This window comes from Phocoena sinus, chromosome 4, assembly GCF_008692025.1.
Source record: "Phocoena sinus isolate mPhoSin1 chromosome 4, mPhoSin1.pri, whole genome shotgun sequence".
Taxonomy (NCBI): Eukaryota; Metazoa; Chordata; class Mammalia; order Artiodactyla; family Phocoenidae; genus Phocoena; species Phocoena sinus.
Genome location: NC_045766.1, coordinates 144,342,901 through 144,358,146, shown reverse-complemented (window position 1 = coordinate 144,358,146; position 15,246 = coordinate 144,342,901). Strand labels below are relative to the sequence as shown.

General features: G+C 58.4%; 1 protein-coding gene across 6 annotated transcripts in view; it reads right to left on the bottom strand.

Moving 5' to 3' along the window:
- The window catches only part of TRPM2 (transient receptor potential cation channel subfamily M member 2), a 50,411-nt gene that overhangs the window by 14,330 nt on the left and 20,835 nt on the right, over nt 1–15,246 (bottom strand). For 5 of the 6 annotated variants that reach the window (XM_032629736.1, XM_032629733.1, XM_032629735.1 and 2 more), the window contains exons 10-20: nt 12,857–12,959; nt 10,383–10,504; nt 9,826–10,158; nt 7,612–7,749; nt 6,031–6,157; nt 5,697–5,842; nt 4,999–5,111; nt 4,367–4,580; nt 2,738–2,856; nt 2,069–2,201; nt 1,459–1,630 (exon numbers count right to left, since the gene is read on the bottom strand). In XM_032629736.1, coding sequence (XP_032485627.1) covers nt 1,459–1,630; nt 2,069–2,201; nt 2,738–2,856; nt 4,367–4,580; nt 4,999–5,111; nt 5,697–5,842; nt 6,031–6,157; nt 7,612–7,749; nt 9,826–10,158; nt 10,383–10,504; nt 12,857–12,959 — 1,720 coding nt within the window. The other variant, XM_032629738.1, reaches the window with a different exon arrangement.

Here is a 15,246-nt window from a genome sequence, read left to right as displayed (position 1 = left end):
AAAGTTCATGTGGACCCAAGGACCCAGAGGCCAAGACAATCTTGAAAAGAAGAACAAAGTTGAAAGACTCATGCTTCCTGATTTTAAAACTTACTACAAAGCTATACTAGCCAGGACTGTGGTATTGGTACAAGGGTAGACACATAGATCAACGGAATAGAACTTAAAGCCTAGAGATAAACGCTTTCATTCATGGTCAATTGATTTTTGACAAGGGTGCCCAGACAATTCAATGGGGAAAGAATAGTCTTTTCAACAAAGGGTGCTGGAACAACTGAATACTTCCTGTAAAAGAATGACTCTTAAGACCAATACCCACTTGAAAAATGGGCAAAGGATAGAAACAGATATTTTTCCAAAGAAGATGGCTCAGTAATCACATGAGGAGATGCTCGACATCATTGGCCATCAGGGAAGTGCAAATCAAACCACAGTGAGATACACTTCCCGCCCAGTAGGGTGGCTAGAATCAAAAAAGACAGATAATAACAAGTGTTGGCGAGGATGTGGAGAGATTGGAACCTCATACATTGCTGGTACAGCTGCTGTGGGAAACAGTCTGGCAGCTTCTCAAAAAGTGAAACACAGAATTACCACGTGACCCAGCCATTCCACTCCCAGGTATACATCCAAAAGAAATGACAACGTGTCCACACAAAAAGTTATAGAAAACATCGTCACATTAGTCATAAGAGCCAAAAAGTAGAAACCGCTCAAATGTTTACCAGCCTATAGATGGATAAACAGAACATGGCAAATCCAACCAATGGAATATTATTTGGCAACAAAAAGGAATTAAATGCTGATACGGATGACTCTTGAAAACATTATGCTAGGTAAAAAAAGCAAGACACAAAAAACTATGTATTACATGATCCACTTTATATGAAATGTCCAGAAAAGGCAAGTTCTATAGAGACAGAAAGTCGATTAGAGGTCACCTATGGTTGAGGGGAAGGGGGAAGGGGAGTGACTACTAACGGGCACTGGGTGTCTCTTTGGGGTGATGCAAATGTTCTAAATTAGATTCTGTAAATATACAGAAGTGCAGCGGACACTTTATGCCACTGAGCTTTACGGTAATGTGAATTAAATCTCAATGAGGCTCTTCAGGAGAACAAGCTCAGTACGCAGAGCGAGTTCTCTGCGTCCAGAGAAGGAGGACTTATCTCTGCCTGCAGTGGGAGGAACAGAAGGAATAGGACAGCACCTAATGCTGGGGGGTGGGGGTCAGCCGATGCCCCAGGGCCCCATCTCCCCGAAGCTGCGAGGTACAGCTCAGGCTCCGCCAGCTGGCGCCCTCCCTGCTCAGCTGGACCCAGCGTGCACCTGTCTCTTTCGGCCACAGGCACTGCAGGAGCCACGGCCCCCGGGCCCTCCCTGCCCCACTTCCGTGAGCTTGCAGGACCCCCGCTGGGCTGGCCCCTCCTTTCCCAAGGCTGTCAGGGCCCATTGTACCGTCGATGTAGGCCGGGATCTGCCCGAAGATGGTGAGATACGAGTGGTAGACGACCCCCCGGAAGATCCACTCCACACGCCTCTCATTGTGGATGAGGATGGCCTGCTTGGCCACCCCAAAGGACACGACCCACACGGCCAACAGGAAGAGGAAAAAGAAGACATCCTTCATCTGCGGGGACAGGGAGACACCAGGCTGCAGCCCCACACCCTCACTGCCCACAGGTGGGCTCCTGTGTGCCCTGCAGTGGAGGGGGACTCCATCGACGCCCACGGCATGGACGTCTAGAGCCAGGAGCTCCGGGGGAACAGCCCTGGGGCTTCCCCAACACCTCAAAGGTGTGCTGGGTACCCCCTGAAGTGCAGGAAGGGTCCCACGTGACCATGACCCAGGAGGGGAGTGATAGGAGCTGTAACCGGGATCAGGAATGAGCTGTGGAGATCAGGCAAGGCTGCCTGGAGGAGGCAACATACAGGCAAAGACCCGAGATGGGCGTGCCCGGGGGTGGGAGCCCAAGGGGCAAGGCTGGGACTGGGGATCTTACGGGGTGTGCCGAAGCCCTGGGGCGCCTCACTTGGAACTGGCGTCAGGGGCCCCTCGTCCCCTTACCATCCGCTTCACGATGATGATCTTGGGCCCCAGCGTCTTGCTGATGGTGAATATGTGCATCAGACGCAAGCAGAACATGATGAAGTCCAGGGAGAGGACGATGCGCCCGGGGTACAGCAGCGAGGGGATGAGCCTGGCCGGGCAGAAGCAGGGCCTCAGCCGGCCGCCCCCAGGGCCTGGCCCCGGCCTCCTGCTCACCTGCCCCAGTCCAGGGGCAACCCCGGGACCCCAAAGCACTAAAGCTGGGTGTGAGCTCAGGGGCAGCGCCTCCAGGAGGGTCTAGAAGCCCAGCCACGGGCAGGGAAGCCACAGGCCGCGTGGGCGTCCCGAGAACCAGAGGCTGCGCCGGGCAGTCTCGCCTGGTGGAGAAAGCGGGTCATGGCAGGGCAGACACGCGCAGCCTTGACGGGCAGTGGAGAGGTCAGAGCCCCAGGCTGGGATGCAGGCACACACACGTGGCAGCCACCCTCAGTGACAGAGCCCTGAGTCTCTGCCCTGGTTCCCTCACCATCCCCAGGCGGGGCAGGGCACCCTCGGGACAGATGCATCCAAAGAGGAGCTGAGCCCCGCGGGGGGCCCTGGCCTGGGACCTCATCCAGAGCCGGCCCTGTGGGGCGGCTGCCTCAGACGGGACGGACGGACCGGGCGCCACACGGGGAGGCTGCTCACCGGCAGGTCAGCCCTGCCATGAAGAGCAGGATAGCACAGATGTCCAGCTTGTTCCAGAAATCGCTGAAGTACAGGAGCGCCATCTTCATCAGCCCGCACTCGTCCGGGTTGTAGAAGAGCTGGGAGGGAACACAGCGGGCCCGGTGCCTTATCCCGCTCATGGCTCCGGCAACCAGCAAACCACGGCTTCCTGGGGAGGGGCCGCGGGCAGGACACGTGGCCTCCGCTCGCCCCAGCCTCAAGCGAAGGCGTCAGGGGCCAGCTCCCCTCCCATGGGGCGTGCTCCCCGCCCCCTGCAGCGGCCCCCAGAGGAGGGAGAGACGGCAGAGGGACCGCGGCCCTGCTTGGCCTGCCCCGCGGAAGTCCCCACCCCGGACCCCAGCAGCTGGGTGTACGGGGCAGGCGGCCCCATAGGAGCAACCGGGTCCCCTCCCCAGCACCGCTGGGCAGACTCCGGGAGAAGGGCCTGCCCTCTGTCCTGGGGCTGCCCGCGGTGAGGCCGGGGCCCAGGGACCGGGGGCTTCTGCTGCAGGAGGCCGTGCGGGACGAGGCGAGGCCCGCAGAGCCAGCGCGGCCCCAGGCCTGGCTGCCCACCCTGCACCTCCTCCCTGGGGACCCTGATGGTGCCTTAGGGTCCCCCGCAGGCGGTGGTGTTGACGCATGTGAGCTAAGCTGGCTTTATCCTGGGGCTCGTGGCTGCCAAGTTCAGAGAGCAGGGGCGAGTCTGAGCGGGCGTCTCTCAGCGGGCCGGCCCCTCCCCACACCAGCTGAGGGTCATGTTCACTGGCTGCCTCCAGGTACTGGCAGGTGGGGACAGTGTGGGAATGGGGTTGGGGGGGCGCACAAGCCGTGAGGATCAGCCTTTCCCTCTGCCCCGGGCCCCGAGGAGGCCTCCAAGCCCGGAAGGGGTCTTTGTTCACCAGGTCGTCTCACAGCGGGACTCAGGATGGGGCCTGGACCACGCAGGGCCAGCTTGGCCTCCAGGGGGGCTGGACACTGTGGTGGGCCACCCCTCAGCACCTGACCGACCCCTGGGAAACACCCTGCCCACCGAGGGGAGGGGCAACAGGAGCTCTGTGTCTAGAATCCTTGGACGGACGCTGCCGTGCACCTCGACCCTCGGCCGATGTTAAGCTGTGGCCTCGTGTGCCGGCTCAGGGCGCTGGGGGCACTTCTGGAGAATTCCCAAACCCAAGAGTAGTCTCGGGACCCCACAGTTTGCAGTGCCCTTCACAGCGCGGCCGGGGTCTCACGTGCCCCCCAAGTCCAGGAGGCCACGTGGTGAGGGCACCCCGTTCGGGGGGATCAGGGAGGGTTTCAAGCAAAAAGCAGAGCCTGGGGAGGGGCGGCCAGGTGGGGGAGGGGCGGCCAGGCGGGGGAGGGGCGGCCAGGTGGGGGAGGGTGGCCAGGTGGGGGAGGGGCGGCCAGGTGGGGGAGGGGCAAGGGCCGGCGTGGCTGCTGGACCGCAGGCCGCCCTTTCCAAGGGGCACTGCCCACTCTCAGAGGCCCCGGGAGTCTCGCCGGGGATGGCACTGGGCCAAGGGCCACCGGGAGAAAGTGCCCGAGCCCAGGGAGCTGCCCGGGAGCGGGAGGGTCAGTGGGTGGGGCTGGGGCTGGGCAGGGCCCTACCTGCCGCAGCTCCTCGCACACCAGGGAGCAGAGCCAGAGGTAGATGAGGCACTCACAGCCCGAGGGCCTGGGCTGGAAGTCCACCATGAGCACGTAGGCGAAGAGGCAGAGGAAGGCGAAGTAGGACAGGATGTTCAGGTGGAAAACGACCACGGGCGCGCTGAAGAAGGCGCGGATGCGGGCCAGGCCCCCCTCTGCCTGCAGCCGCCTGTCCCTGGGGGCAGACACGGGGTGGGGCCGCGGCCGTGAGGCGCCTGACGGCGACACAGGCCACAGCGCAGAGAAGGGAGGCCCGGGACCCGCATGCGGCTGCTGCCCGTGCACGCATGGCTTCAGCGGGGGCTCAGCCAGACGGCCCCGCGGAGGGGCTCCCAAATGGCCCTCGGGTTCCTTCCGGGCTGTAACAAAACACTCAGGCCACGGTGGATGGTGCGGGCAGGGCGGCGCTCGGCCCCCCGTGGGTACTGGGGGACAGCAGGTCTCAGCCCGGGGGGGCCCCTCCCCCAAGGGTGATTCCCCTCCGTCCTGGAATCAGTGGCAGCGGTGAGGACCCCCGAGAGAGGGTGCTTGGGATGGAAGGTCCGGACCCCCGGGCCCCCAGCCCCCGGCCCCCACCGCAGCCAGGCTGGCACCTGAAGGAGATGAGGCCCGTGTAGAGCAGCGGGAAGGCCAGCATACACAGGGCCAGCTGCCAGAGCCCGTTGTCCACGCAGAGCTGACCCCACCACACCTTGGTCAGGAAGGCCTGCAGACACGGGTGCCTGTGTCAGCGCGACGGGCGGCCCCCACCCCCGACCCCGTGCTCCCTGAGGCCGAGGAAGAGGCTCCCTGTGGGCAGGGCGGGGCCAGCTCTCCCAGACAGAAGGGGCGGAGAGCAGGGCTCAAGCCCAGGACTTCCGTCCCCCCGTCTCCCACCAGCTGGCCCCTCTGAGCTCTCTCTGGGGGTCGGGGGGTGTGGACAGGACCCCCTCCCCGCCACGTCCCTGGGATCCAGCACGGCCGGCACACGACAGTGCTGTGGACGTGGTGACAGCAGGAGGCTGCGCTCCAAGGAAGCGCCCGGGTTCCGAGGGACACCCACTGTGTGCCACGCGTCACGTCACCAAGGAAACGCCAGAGCACTCTGTACTCGGTGCTCCAGCAGGATGCCCCGCCCCCCACGTACCCCTCGCGAGGCCCCAGGTAGAGGGGGTGGGCGTCCGAGTCCCGTCCCTGGGACCTCCTGGGGGCCTGCTGGGGGCTCCCACATAGGGCCCTCCTGTGCCGTCTGTGTGAGTGGGAGGCCGCGTCTGCCCCTGCAGCGGCGCGGCAGGTGTTTCTGGAAGGTCACCTGGATGCCCCCGTGAGACACGAACTTCATGTCCTTGGCCTCCAGGGCCAGCTGCAGGCAGGTGGTCTTGCCCCAGGCCTCCGACACGCGGACCAGCAGCTTCTGAGCTCTCTCCTCATCTTTGCGGTAGCACTCGGTGAAGACCCCTGGATGGGAGGAAGCCCGCGTCACAGCAGCCGGGTCCCCAGCAGTGACAGCCGAGGACAGTGTCAGAGCAGGGCCTCTCCAGGTGACACAGCCTGAACACGGATGGCGCTGAGACTCGGGGCGAGGGCCCCAGGGGGACCCGTGAGGAGCTGAGCCCAGGCCCTATGCCGCGGCCCCAGGGACTCACCGATGGCTCTCTGCTCAAACTCGTCAGCAAGCAGCAGCATCTCCTCCAAGCTGTCCGTGTCCTCCTCCTTGGACAGCTCCTTCAGGATCTTGCTGCAGGCCAAGGCCGCAGCGATGCAGTCCTGGCTCTGGGCACCAGGGGAAGCCACCGTGAGGACCCGGACGGCCCAGCCCCGGGAGCCCCCAACACACCGCCCAGGGTGATGAGAGCAGAGGCCCCGAGACAGCACAGGCTGTGGAGCAAGTACTTGTGGCTCCTTCCATATAAACCACTGGGCTCACCCAGATCACAGGTAAGCCCTGCTGGTGGCCAGTTTCCTGCACGGGCCGGTGGGAGTGGTCCGCTTACCAGGCAGCCCGGGTGCCTCCCCAGAACGTGGACTGGACACTGGTGCTAGCACAGCCCTGCCGGCACAAGACCCACAGCTCCCCGGGGGTCCGGCTAACCTCATGCGTGGAGCACCCTGAAGGGGAGAGGCGGGGACCAGGCCCTCGCACGTCCCTGTCCAAAGCCAGGGTGCCCTGCCTCGGTGGCACTGCCAGTCCCAGGCACCGGAGTGGGGGCCAGGAAGATCTCATGGAGGGTCTCAAAGCTCAGCCCGGAGGCACTGGGTCTGAGGGCAGTGTCAGCCCAGGCGAGGGGTTGGTGTCAGAGCCTGGAAACCCGGGTTTGGCTTTTCTGCCCCCTGAGCCCCAAGGGGCACACGTGAGGCCACAGTCAGGCCCGGCTCTGTCGCCGACCGCTCCCCCAAGCACCTTGCGCGAGGGCAAACCTCCCAGAACTACGGACAAGCGGGGAGCCACCAGAGCCTCTGCTGGGACCCTGGGGGGAGCGGGCTCTTGAGAGCAGCCTGGAAATGCCAGCACCTAGAAGCGGGGCCTCTCTGAGAAAAAATGACAGAACTTTACTTTCCCGTTACGAGGAGAGTCAGCTCGAACTAAAGGAAAGCCACACAGGAAGACTTGGGCCTGCGGTGCCCTGTTTCTCAGGGAGCTCCCCGGCAAGTCCCCCGCACCGGGTGACGAGGCCACACACAGGCCCAGGGACTAGGGCTTGGCAGGCCAGCCGGCAGGCATTCCCAGACGGCCCGCCAACAGCTCAGGGCAGCGGCACCTGGGAAGCGCCCCTCTCAGTAACAGATTGTGTCTGAGACCCCCAACCATCAGTGGAAAGAGAGGCTGCCCCTCCGGGGATGGAATTTGCCTGCAGAGTCTACAGACCGGGGGGGCAAGGTGGGGGGCACAGCACGTGCGCTGACCACCGGAACGTGTGGGTCACAGAGGGCGGCCTGCTTGGTGTGTGTGCCAGGTGGGCCTTGGTCCAGACAGACCACAGGGGGAGACTGTGTGGCACTCCTTTCTAAAAATTCTCTTCTTGCCTAGGGCCTAGGGCCAAGCTCTCTGCCCTCCAACCCTGGACACCCTGAGTTCCTTCTGGTGTTGTGGACACCCACTGCCCTCCCTGCATGGCCCTGTGCTACTGACCAACCCCTTGCGGTTGGCTCTCTGGCCAGGAGCCCCAGCTAGAGCCCTGTCACTGGTCCACCCATAGCTGTGCATGCCAGGAAGCGGGTCTGGGTACCTGAGCCCAGATGATTTCTGCCAGCTCCCGGCGGTTCTGGATGATGGCCCAAATGAGAAGATCACGGACAGGGTCCACGGTGAAGGCAACGTGGCCCGATGAACGCTTGTACAGGGACCGGAGACTCACTCCCTGCACCTGGTGAGCAGCGGACAGTTAGAGCCCTCACCTAGGGCCCCACGAGCATCAGAACCCCGGGGCCTATTGAGGGTCCTGAGCTCAGCCTCACCGTCCCTGGAGGATGAGCCCTTCAAACTGCATTTCCAACAACACCCAAATCTTTCTCATGCACACTGGGGTTCTTAAAGCATCATTCTGGAGACGTGAAGACACACCCAAAAAGTGCAATACCCAGTTACCTCCCACACCAATATTTGTAGACCCTTGTTGCTAGCCAGGCACCCCAATGTTTCCTACTCTTATCTGCTGGCATCAAAGCCTTTTTCTATGAACTTAAATTCTAACACAGAGTCTGTTAATAGATTCATGCTGTGAGTTCCTCAAGGGAACCTATACCATGTCTCCTGCAGAGAAGGTCAGCAAAAAGCACCAGACAGACAAAGCTATGTGTGAGTGGAAAGGCCCTGACCCCAAGTGATAATGAGAACCCAGGCTTCCTGGCCCATCAGTAAATAAACACGTCCTCAGACAGTCTGGAAACAATTCCCAGAAGCAAACAACACACTTCCCACATCACACACAAAACTGCACTTTCCTTAAGTGATTTTAGAAATCGCCTGAAGACTCATCTTTATAAAAAAAGAAAAATCAGTTCATCTTCTTAAATGACAGTCATGGGTCTGTGTGAGCTTCCCCTTGAGGACATTCCAACTGGGCATCTTAAACACAGTGGAATCAAGAAAAGCAGAACCGTAAATATATAAAACCAAGCCACAGTCACGTCATTCTCAGGGGTCAGGAATAGCTCACACAGGACAATGGACAGATTTGCAAACCTGAAGGAAGTGGATAATTTTCTAGCAAGAAAAAAACAAAATCAAATATGATCTTAGAACAGAAAGAAAACCTAAACATCAGGACCATCAGGAAAGAAAATGAGAAAGTTATCAGTTACTACCCAAAAAGGCACCGGGCCCTGATGGACTCCTAGGGGAGTCTGCCAAGCTTGTAAGAAGCAGTGAACTCCGGCCACATAAACTGTTCCAGGGCAGAGAAAGAAGCAAGGCTTCCCAATGTTTTTACAAAGCTAACATAAAATTGATGCCAGAACCTGACAAATATAACCCCCCCGAAATAAAACTACAATTAAAGACTTAAACATTCTGATGCAAAACCCTGAAAATACTGGGAATCCAACACCACATTGAATACGTGTTACCCTGCAGTCGAGTTGAGATTCAAAACAGGAATCAAAAAACAATAACGACCTATAATTCACCAAATTCATAGGTCAAAGAAGAGCAGTTCAACTCCTCAAAAGGCATCTGACAAAGATCGGCACTGAGGCTTCGTTTGTAAAAACTTAGTAAGTTGGAAGAAGAGGCTCCCTCACATAAATACACACACAAACGCCAGCGTTGTACTTCATGTTGAGAGGCTGCGGGATTCCCATCAAATAAGGATGCAGACTAGAAAAGCCCCCGTCCTATTGTTGCAACACACATGCATCTCACACAGATACGCGTGGGACATGCTGACCTGGCTACACAGACACCGATTACACCTGTGAGCAGGGCTCGGGGTACAGGGCACAGGGGAGAGGATTTTCCCCACATAACTTTTGGTACCGTTGGAGGTCTTCAGAAAGGGAGAGTTATGGACTGAACTGTGTCCCCCAAATTTCATATGTTGAAGCCCCATCCCCTAATGTGACTGTATTTGGAGATGGGCTTTCAAGCATGTGATCAAGGTTAAATGAGGTCATGAGAGTGGGGTGCTCATCCAACAGGACCGATGTTCCTTGGAGAAGAGGCAACAATACCAGACACACTGAGGACAGGCCGTGTGAGGACAGGGTAAGAACATGGTTGGCCCCCTGCAGGCCAGGAGGAGAGACCTCACCAGAAGGCCACTGCCGACACAATGACCTTGACTCCAGGCTCCAGGGCAAGGAGAAAAAGACGCCTGCTGTGTAAGCCACCTCGTCTGTGTTACGGCAGCCCAAGCTGACTTTCCCAGTGAAAATAAAGCCCGTGTTTCAAAGGTCCGAGGACACAGCGGTGCGCGCGGCACACGGCCAGCACTCACACTGACCTTGATGTTGGGCACCGCGAGCAGGAGGCGCGGGCGGTCGCTGGAGCGGGGCCGGGGGTACAGCGGCTGCGTGGAGTCCCCCAGGAGCTCCCGCAGCACCTGGGCCACGTGGTGCAGCTGCACACGGGGCGCCGGGCGCTCGGGCTCCTCGGCCAGCACCTTTTGCAGCTTGTAGTGGAACAGGCAGGTGGGCTCCAGGTTCTCGTACAGGTAGAGCAGCGTGTCCCACGTGACGAACTCCTTCAGCCGCACCCCGTTCTCCAGGAAGAGCTTCACGAACTCGGGCTTGTTGGCAATGAGGGCGGCCGTCATCATGGGGTACAGCTCTGAGGGCTGAGAGCGGGCCGTGGGGGGCCGTGCATGTGGTCATCGCCCCGCATAACCCTTATCCCAGTGCCCCCGAGACGGGGATGCCGGCGTCTCCCGATTCGGGAGGAGGAGACGTGCCAGCCGCCCTCATTGAGGGCAGAGCTGGGGTCTGGACGAGGCCACCTCAGGGCCTGCCCTTGCTCCGAGGCCCAGCAAGCCCCTCCCCAGGGCACCCCCCGCAGCCTCACCTTCCACTGACGCTCATCTGTGAAGATCTCGCTCCGGGCGATGTCCACGCGGTTCCACGCCACTGCTAACTTCAGCTGGTGGTCCCAGTTCTCGTGTCCAAAGTGGTCGTGGCTCCGAGAGGCTGCGGGTAAAAGCACACGCATCAGGGGCTTTGATCTGGGCCTCCAAGCCACGCCCCACCTAACAAAGTCAGAGAGGGAGGGGTGTGTCACCAACCCGTCTCCATCATTTTAATTGAATAGATAAGGTCACAAAATCACTGCCATCCCCCACCCTTCCCCTGCACGCACCCTTATAAAATCCCTTTTCCTTTCAGTGGTAGAATCAGAGAATCTCTGGGTTTCTGTCACCACTCCCACTCACCCCAGCCCTCCACTCTGTCCCCAGCTCCTGGCCAAGCCCCCACCCTAAGTTTAAACTAGACGCGGGTCTCTGAAAGGCAGGCATTTCAGATCCACACTCAAAAGTTGGACCACAAAGACCATCACATTTCCTTCCTTTGCCCTGTTTGCAAAACCACCACCTCATCCAGGCTCTCAGCGCAAGTATTTTGCCCAACTAGTTTCTGCTCTTGCTGGGTTAACATTTTAAAACATGGGTTGTTATTTGGGGAAAAAGAAGAAAGAACTTTGACCCTTACCTCACACCACACAGAAAAAGTAACCTGAGGCAGATCATAAACCTAAATATAAAAGCTGTGGCTATAGAGCTTCCACAGTGAAACAGATGAAAATATGTGCAACTGGGGGAAAGGAAAAGATTTCTTGGGATGCAAAGAACATGAATCATAAAGAAAAAAATTAGTAAACTAAAATGTGTTAAAATATAAGCCTTCTGCTCTCCAAAGACACCTCAAAGGACGTATAAAAGCAGACCATGAGGGGCTTCCCTGGTGGCGCAGTGGTTAAGAATCCGCCTGCCAGTGCAGGAGACAAGGGTTCGAGCCCTGGTCCGGGAAGATCCCACATGCCGCGGAACAACTAAGACCGTGCGCCACAACTACTGAGCCTGTGCTCTAGAGCCCGAGAGCCACAACTACCGAGCCCGCATGCCGCAACTACTGAAGCCCACGTACCTAGAGCCCATGCTCCACCACAAGAGAAGCCACCACAATGAGAAGCCCGTGCACTGCAAGAAAGAGTAGTCTCCGCTCGCCTCCGCTCGCCGCAACTAGAGAAAGCCCGCACACAGCAACAAAGATCCAACGCAGCCAAAAATAATAAAATAAATAAATTTATTGAAAAAAAAAAAAAAGCAGGGCTTCCCTGGTGGCGCAGTGGTTGAGCGTCCGCCTGCTGATGCAGGGGACACGGGTTCATGCCCCGGTCTGGGAAGATCCCACATGCCGCGGAGCGGCTGAGCCTGTGAGCCATGGCCGCTGAGCCTGCACGTCTGGAGCCTGTGCTCCACAACGGGAGAGGCCACAACAGTGGCCTGCATACCACAAAAAAAAAAAAAAAAAAAAAAAAAAATCAGACCATGAACCAAGAGAAAATATACCCAACACATATATCCGACACAGGATTTGTATGAGAATATATCAAGAACTCATACACCTCAAAAATAAGAAGACAAATAACCAAATAAACACAGACAAAAGATCTGACAGGCATTTCCCCAAGATGAAATACAAATGGCCAAGAAGCCCAGGGAGACGCAAAACCAAACCACACCGAGATCTCCCTTCATGGCCACCAGGAGGGCTATAGCTTCAAAGACTGACAGTACCAAGTGTTGGCAAGGATGCAGAAGAGCCCAGCCCCGCATCCATGGCATGTGGACGGATGCACAGAAAAGTGAAAGCCGATCCTCTGCTACGACAGCCCCCTGTTCTGCCATCAGGTTGTCCCTCCAGGGTGAGGGCTGAGGGGTTGCTCAGCGCAGAGCAAAGGCTTCTGGGCACCAGGGATGTCTCAGCCATGTCAATACCGGCGGGAAGGGCAGGGTAGCACTGGCTTCCCTCCCCCACAAGAAGTGGGAGAAGAGGGAAGAGTGAAGTGTGGGCCCGGGGAGGACGGGCTGGAGGGCAGAGGTCAGACTACGGAGCAGAAGTCGGTCGAGAGCTCTATTGGTCCTGAGGACCCCTGCGTTTGGACTCTGCCCTGCGCTGGGGGCAGAGGCGTTAACCATTAGGCAGACAGTGGGGAGACAGGAGCAGACTTCCAAGGTTCTTTCTTTCTATGCTAGAATTTTATGAGAAACTGATGACCACTAAGGGGTATATCAGTGCAGGCTGCACTCAGATTTCAGGGGAGAAGGTAAGCTGAGAAAGGAGCCTGTTCCCCAACACCGGTGGTGGGCACCCACCTGCCCAGGGGGAGCACGAGGTAGGCCTGATGAGGTCCACCACCAGCTGCCCTCTGACCAGCGCATCTGCCCACGGGTGGCATTTCTGGCTCCTCTAGGCCAGGACTCAGGGTCCTGAACCCTCAGCCGGCTCCTCCCCCTTGTCCCCACTTTGCCTGCCCCTCACCCTTCAACAAGGCCTGCAGGATGGCCACATCCACGTCCTGCTGGCCATCCTTGCCTTCCCGGAACACGGTGAGCAGCTGCCGCCTCCGGACGATGTCTTGGATCTGCAAAAGACGATCCTCACGTGAGGGGCCTCCTGCCTCCCCAAAGGCACCCTCAGAACCAAGGCCCTGGACGCGGAGCCAGAGCCCCAGGCAGGAGTCCTAACTGCTTGTGTAGTCAGGGCCCCCCGCCCCCCCCACCCCAGACGGTGAAGATGAAAGATGCATGAGGACCAAACACACAGTGTTTGCAAGTGGCCTGTGGGGTGGAAAACACAGCCCAAGTGTAAAGAATCTTCACCTCACTGATTGGTCACTGATCAACACTCAGCGCCACTTAACTGAAGACTTCTCCCCGGGTCCTCCTGCCTCGGGGAGGACCTACCCACCTACCTGTCCGTCCTTGTGTCCATCCACTCGTCCATCCAATCATCTACCTACCTACCTAGCTGTCCATCAGTCTGTGTGTGTATGCATGTACGTAGGTAGGTATGTGTGTGTATGTATCTGTGTACCTATCTGTTCACCCTACCCACTTGTCTACCTACTCACCTACCCTACCTACCTACCTACCCTTCTATATATCTACCTACCCACCCTGTGTATCTATTTAGCTAGTCACCCCACCTACCTATGTATCTATCTACCTACTTATCTATACACCTAGACACCTACCCACCCTTCCAATCTATCTATCTATCTATCTATTATGTATCTATTATCTGTCTATTATCTATTATCTATCTATGTTATCTATCTACCTACCATCTATTGCCTATCACCTGTCTATCTAGCTATCACCTATCATATCTATCATCTCTCAGCTGCCGTGTCTGCCACCAGTAGCTGCCCTGCCTTGAACCCTTCACCCTGAGACCGGGGGGAGCCATCCACTCGTTCCCCACACCCCCAAAGCTTCAGGCTCTTACCCCAGCTCCCGGCCGCCCCGCCTGCCTTCCCACCTCCTTTCGCAGCCTGGCCGTGCAGCTCCCGCCTCTGTACAGACTGCTCCCACCTAGAGGGCCCCTTGCACACCCCACCTCCACCTCTAAGACCCCAACCTCCCTAACCCCTCGGGGTCCAGCTTTCATGTCAACTCCAAAATACCCCTGGTCTCTCTCCCCCAACCCCCATTCCATCTTCCAGCTGAAATCGCTCCGGGATTTAACCCTTGCTTTGATTTACAGGATGAAGTAGCTACTGTCAGTGTGTGCTGACCAACCACTTAGCACTCTCCCAGGTGACCTTGCTCCATCCTCTGAGTTTAAGTACCACTTACCCCTATTTTGCAGATAAGAAAACGGGATTGCTGAGAGAGGGCCAGCAACTCCTCCGACCCCAGCTACGTGGCGCTGGCCACGGGCTGGCAATGAGACCCCCACGGCAGATGTCCACATCCGCCAAGGGCCACACCCAAGTACCTGCCATGGAGCAGACCAGCCCTGAGGTTTGTGGAGTGCATCAGCAAACACGGCTCTGGGGGTCCTCTCCCCACTGAACGAGAACAACCACTGAGGGCAACCGCCTGGCTTGAGACTGGTGTGTATGAAACACCACTTGAAGGCCTCTACTTGGCAAGGGATTGAAAACACAGGCCCCTTTAAACCTTGGCAGGTTAGGTCCACTTCTGAGAATTGTCTGAGTAATTTACAGACTAACTGAGGAGAGCCACAGGGCCGGCCAGCCAATCCCCGCCAGGTCCACTGGCAGCCGGGCTGACGCCAACAGCAAGAACAATCTCACAGAACATCGGCTTCTGAAGAGGTCCTCTGAGGCCACACTAAGACAAGAGCAGGGTCACTGTGCCGCCCACAAAAACCGCCTGGCTCCCCTCGGAGCAGGCCCGCTGCCCTCCCCCTCCCCAGCCCCCATCCAGGGTCCCAGCCCTCCCCGTGGTCTTTGGCTGCTGGGCACAGACCGTCCACATGGCCTGAAATTGGATGCGGTGGGAGCTAAGCTGCTCCACAGACGTGCCCTGAAAAGCACGTGAATTTCCATGAGTTTTTATAGCCTGGCTTTAGCATCCACGGAGCTGGATGAAAGTCACAAACCCTGACTGCTTTGTCAGCCCCAACTTGTTGGGGAAACTGAGGGTCAGAGGGGCACTGACTGCCCCCATCCCACAAAGGATCCTGCCAGGAAACAGAGGTCAGGTGACCTCGGGACGGGTGAGCCCCTGCCCCTGGGGCCCAGAGTGTGGCCGGACAGCAGGGTCGGCAGGACCACAGGGGCCTCAGGTGCGGGGGTTCTCCGCCGGCCAAGGGCTTCGTGGGTGATCAGGGCTCAGCCAGCGCTCTCCTTCACACCTACCCCCCTTGGAGGCTGGGGCCATGGCCATGGGTTAGGGTCC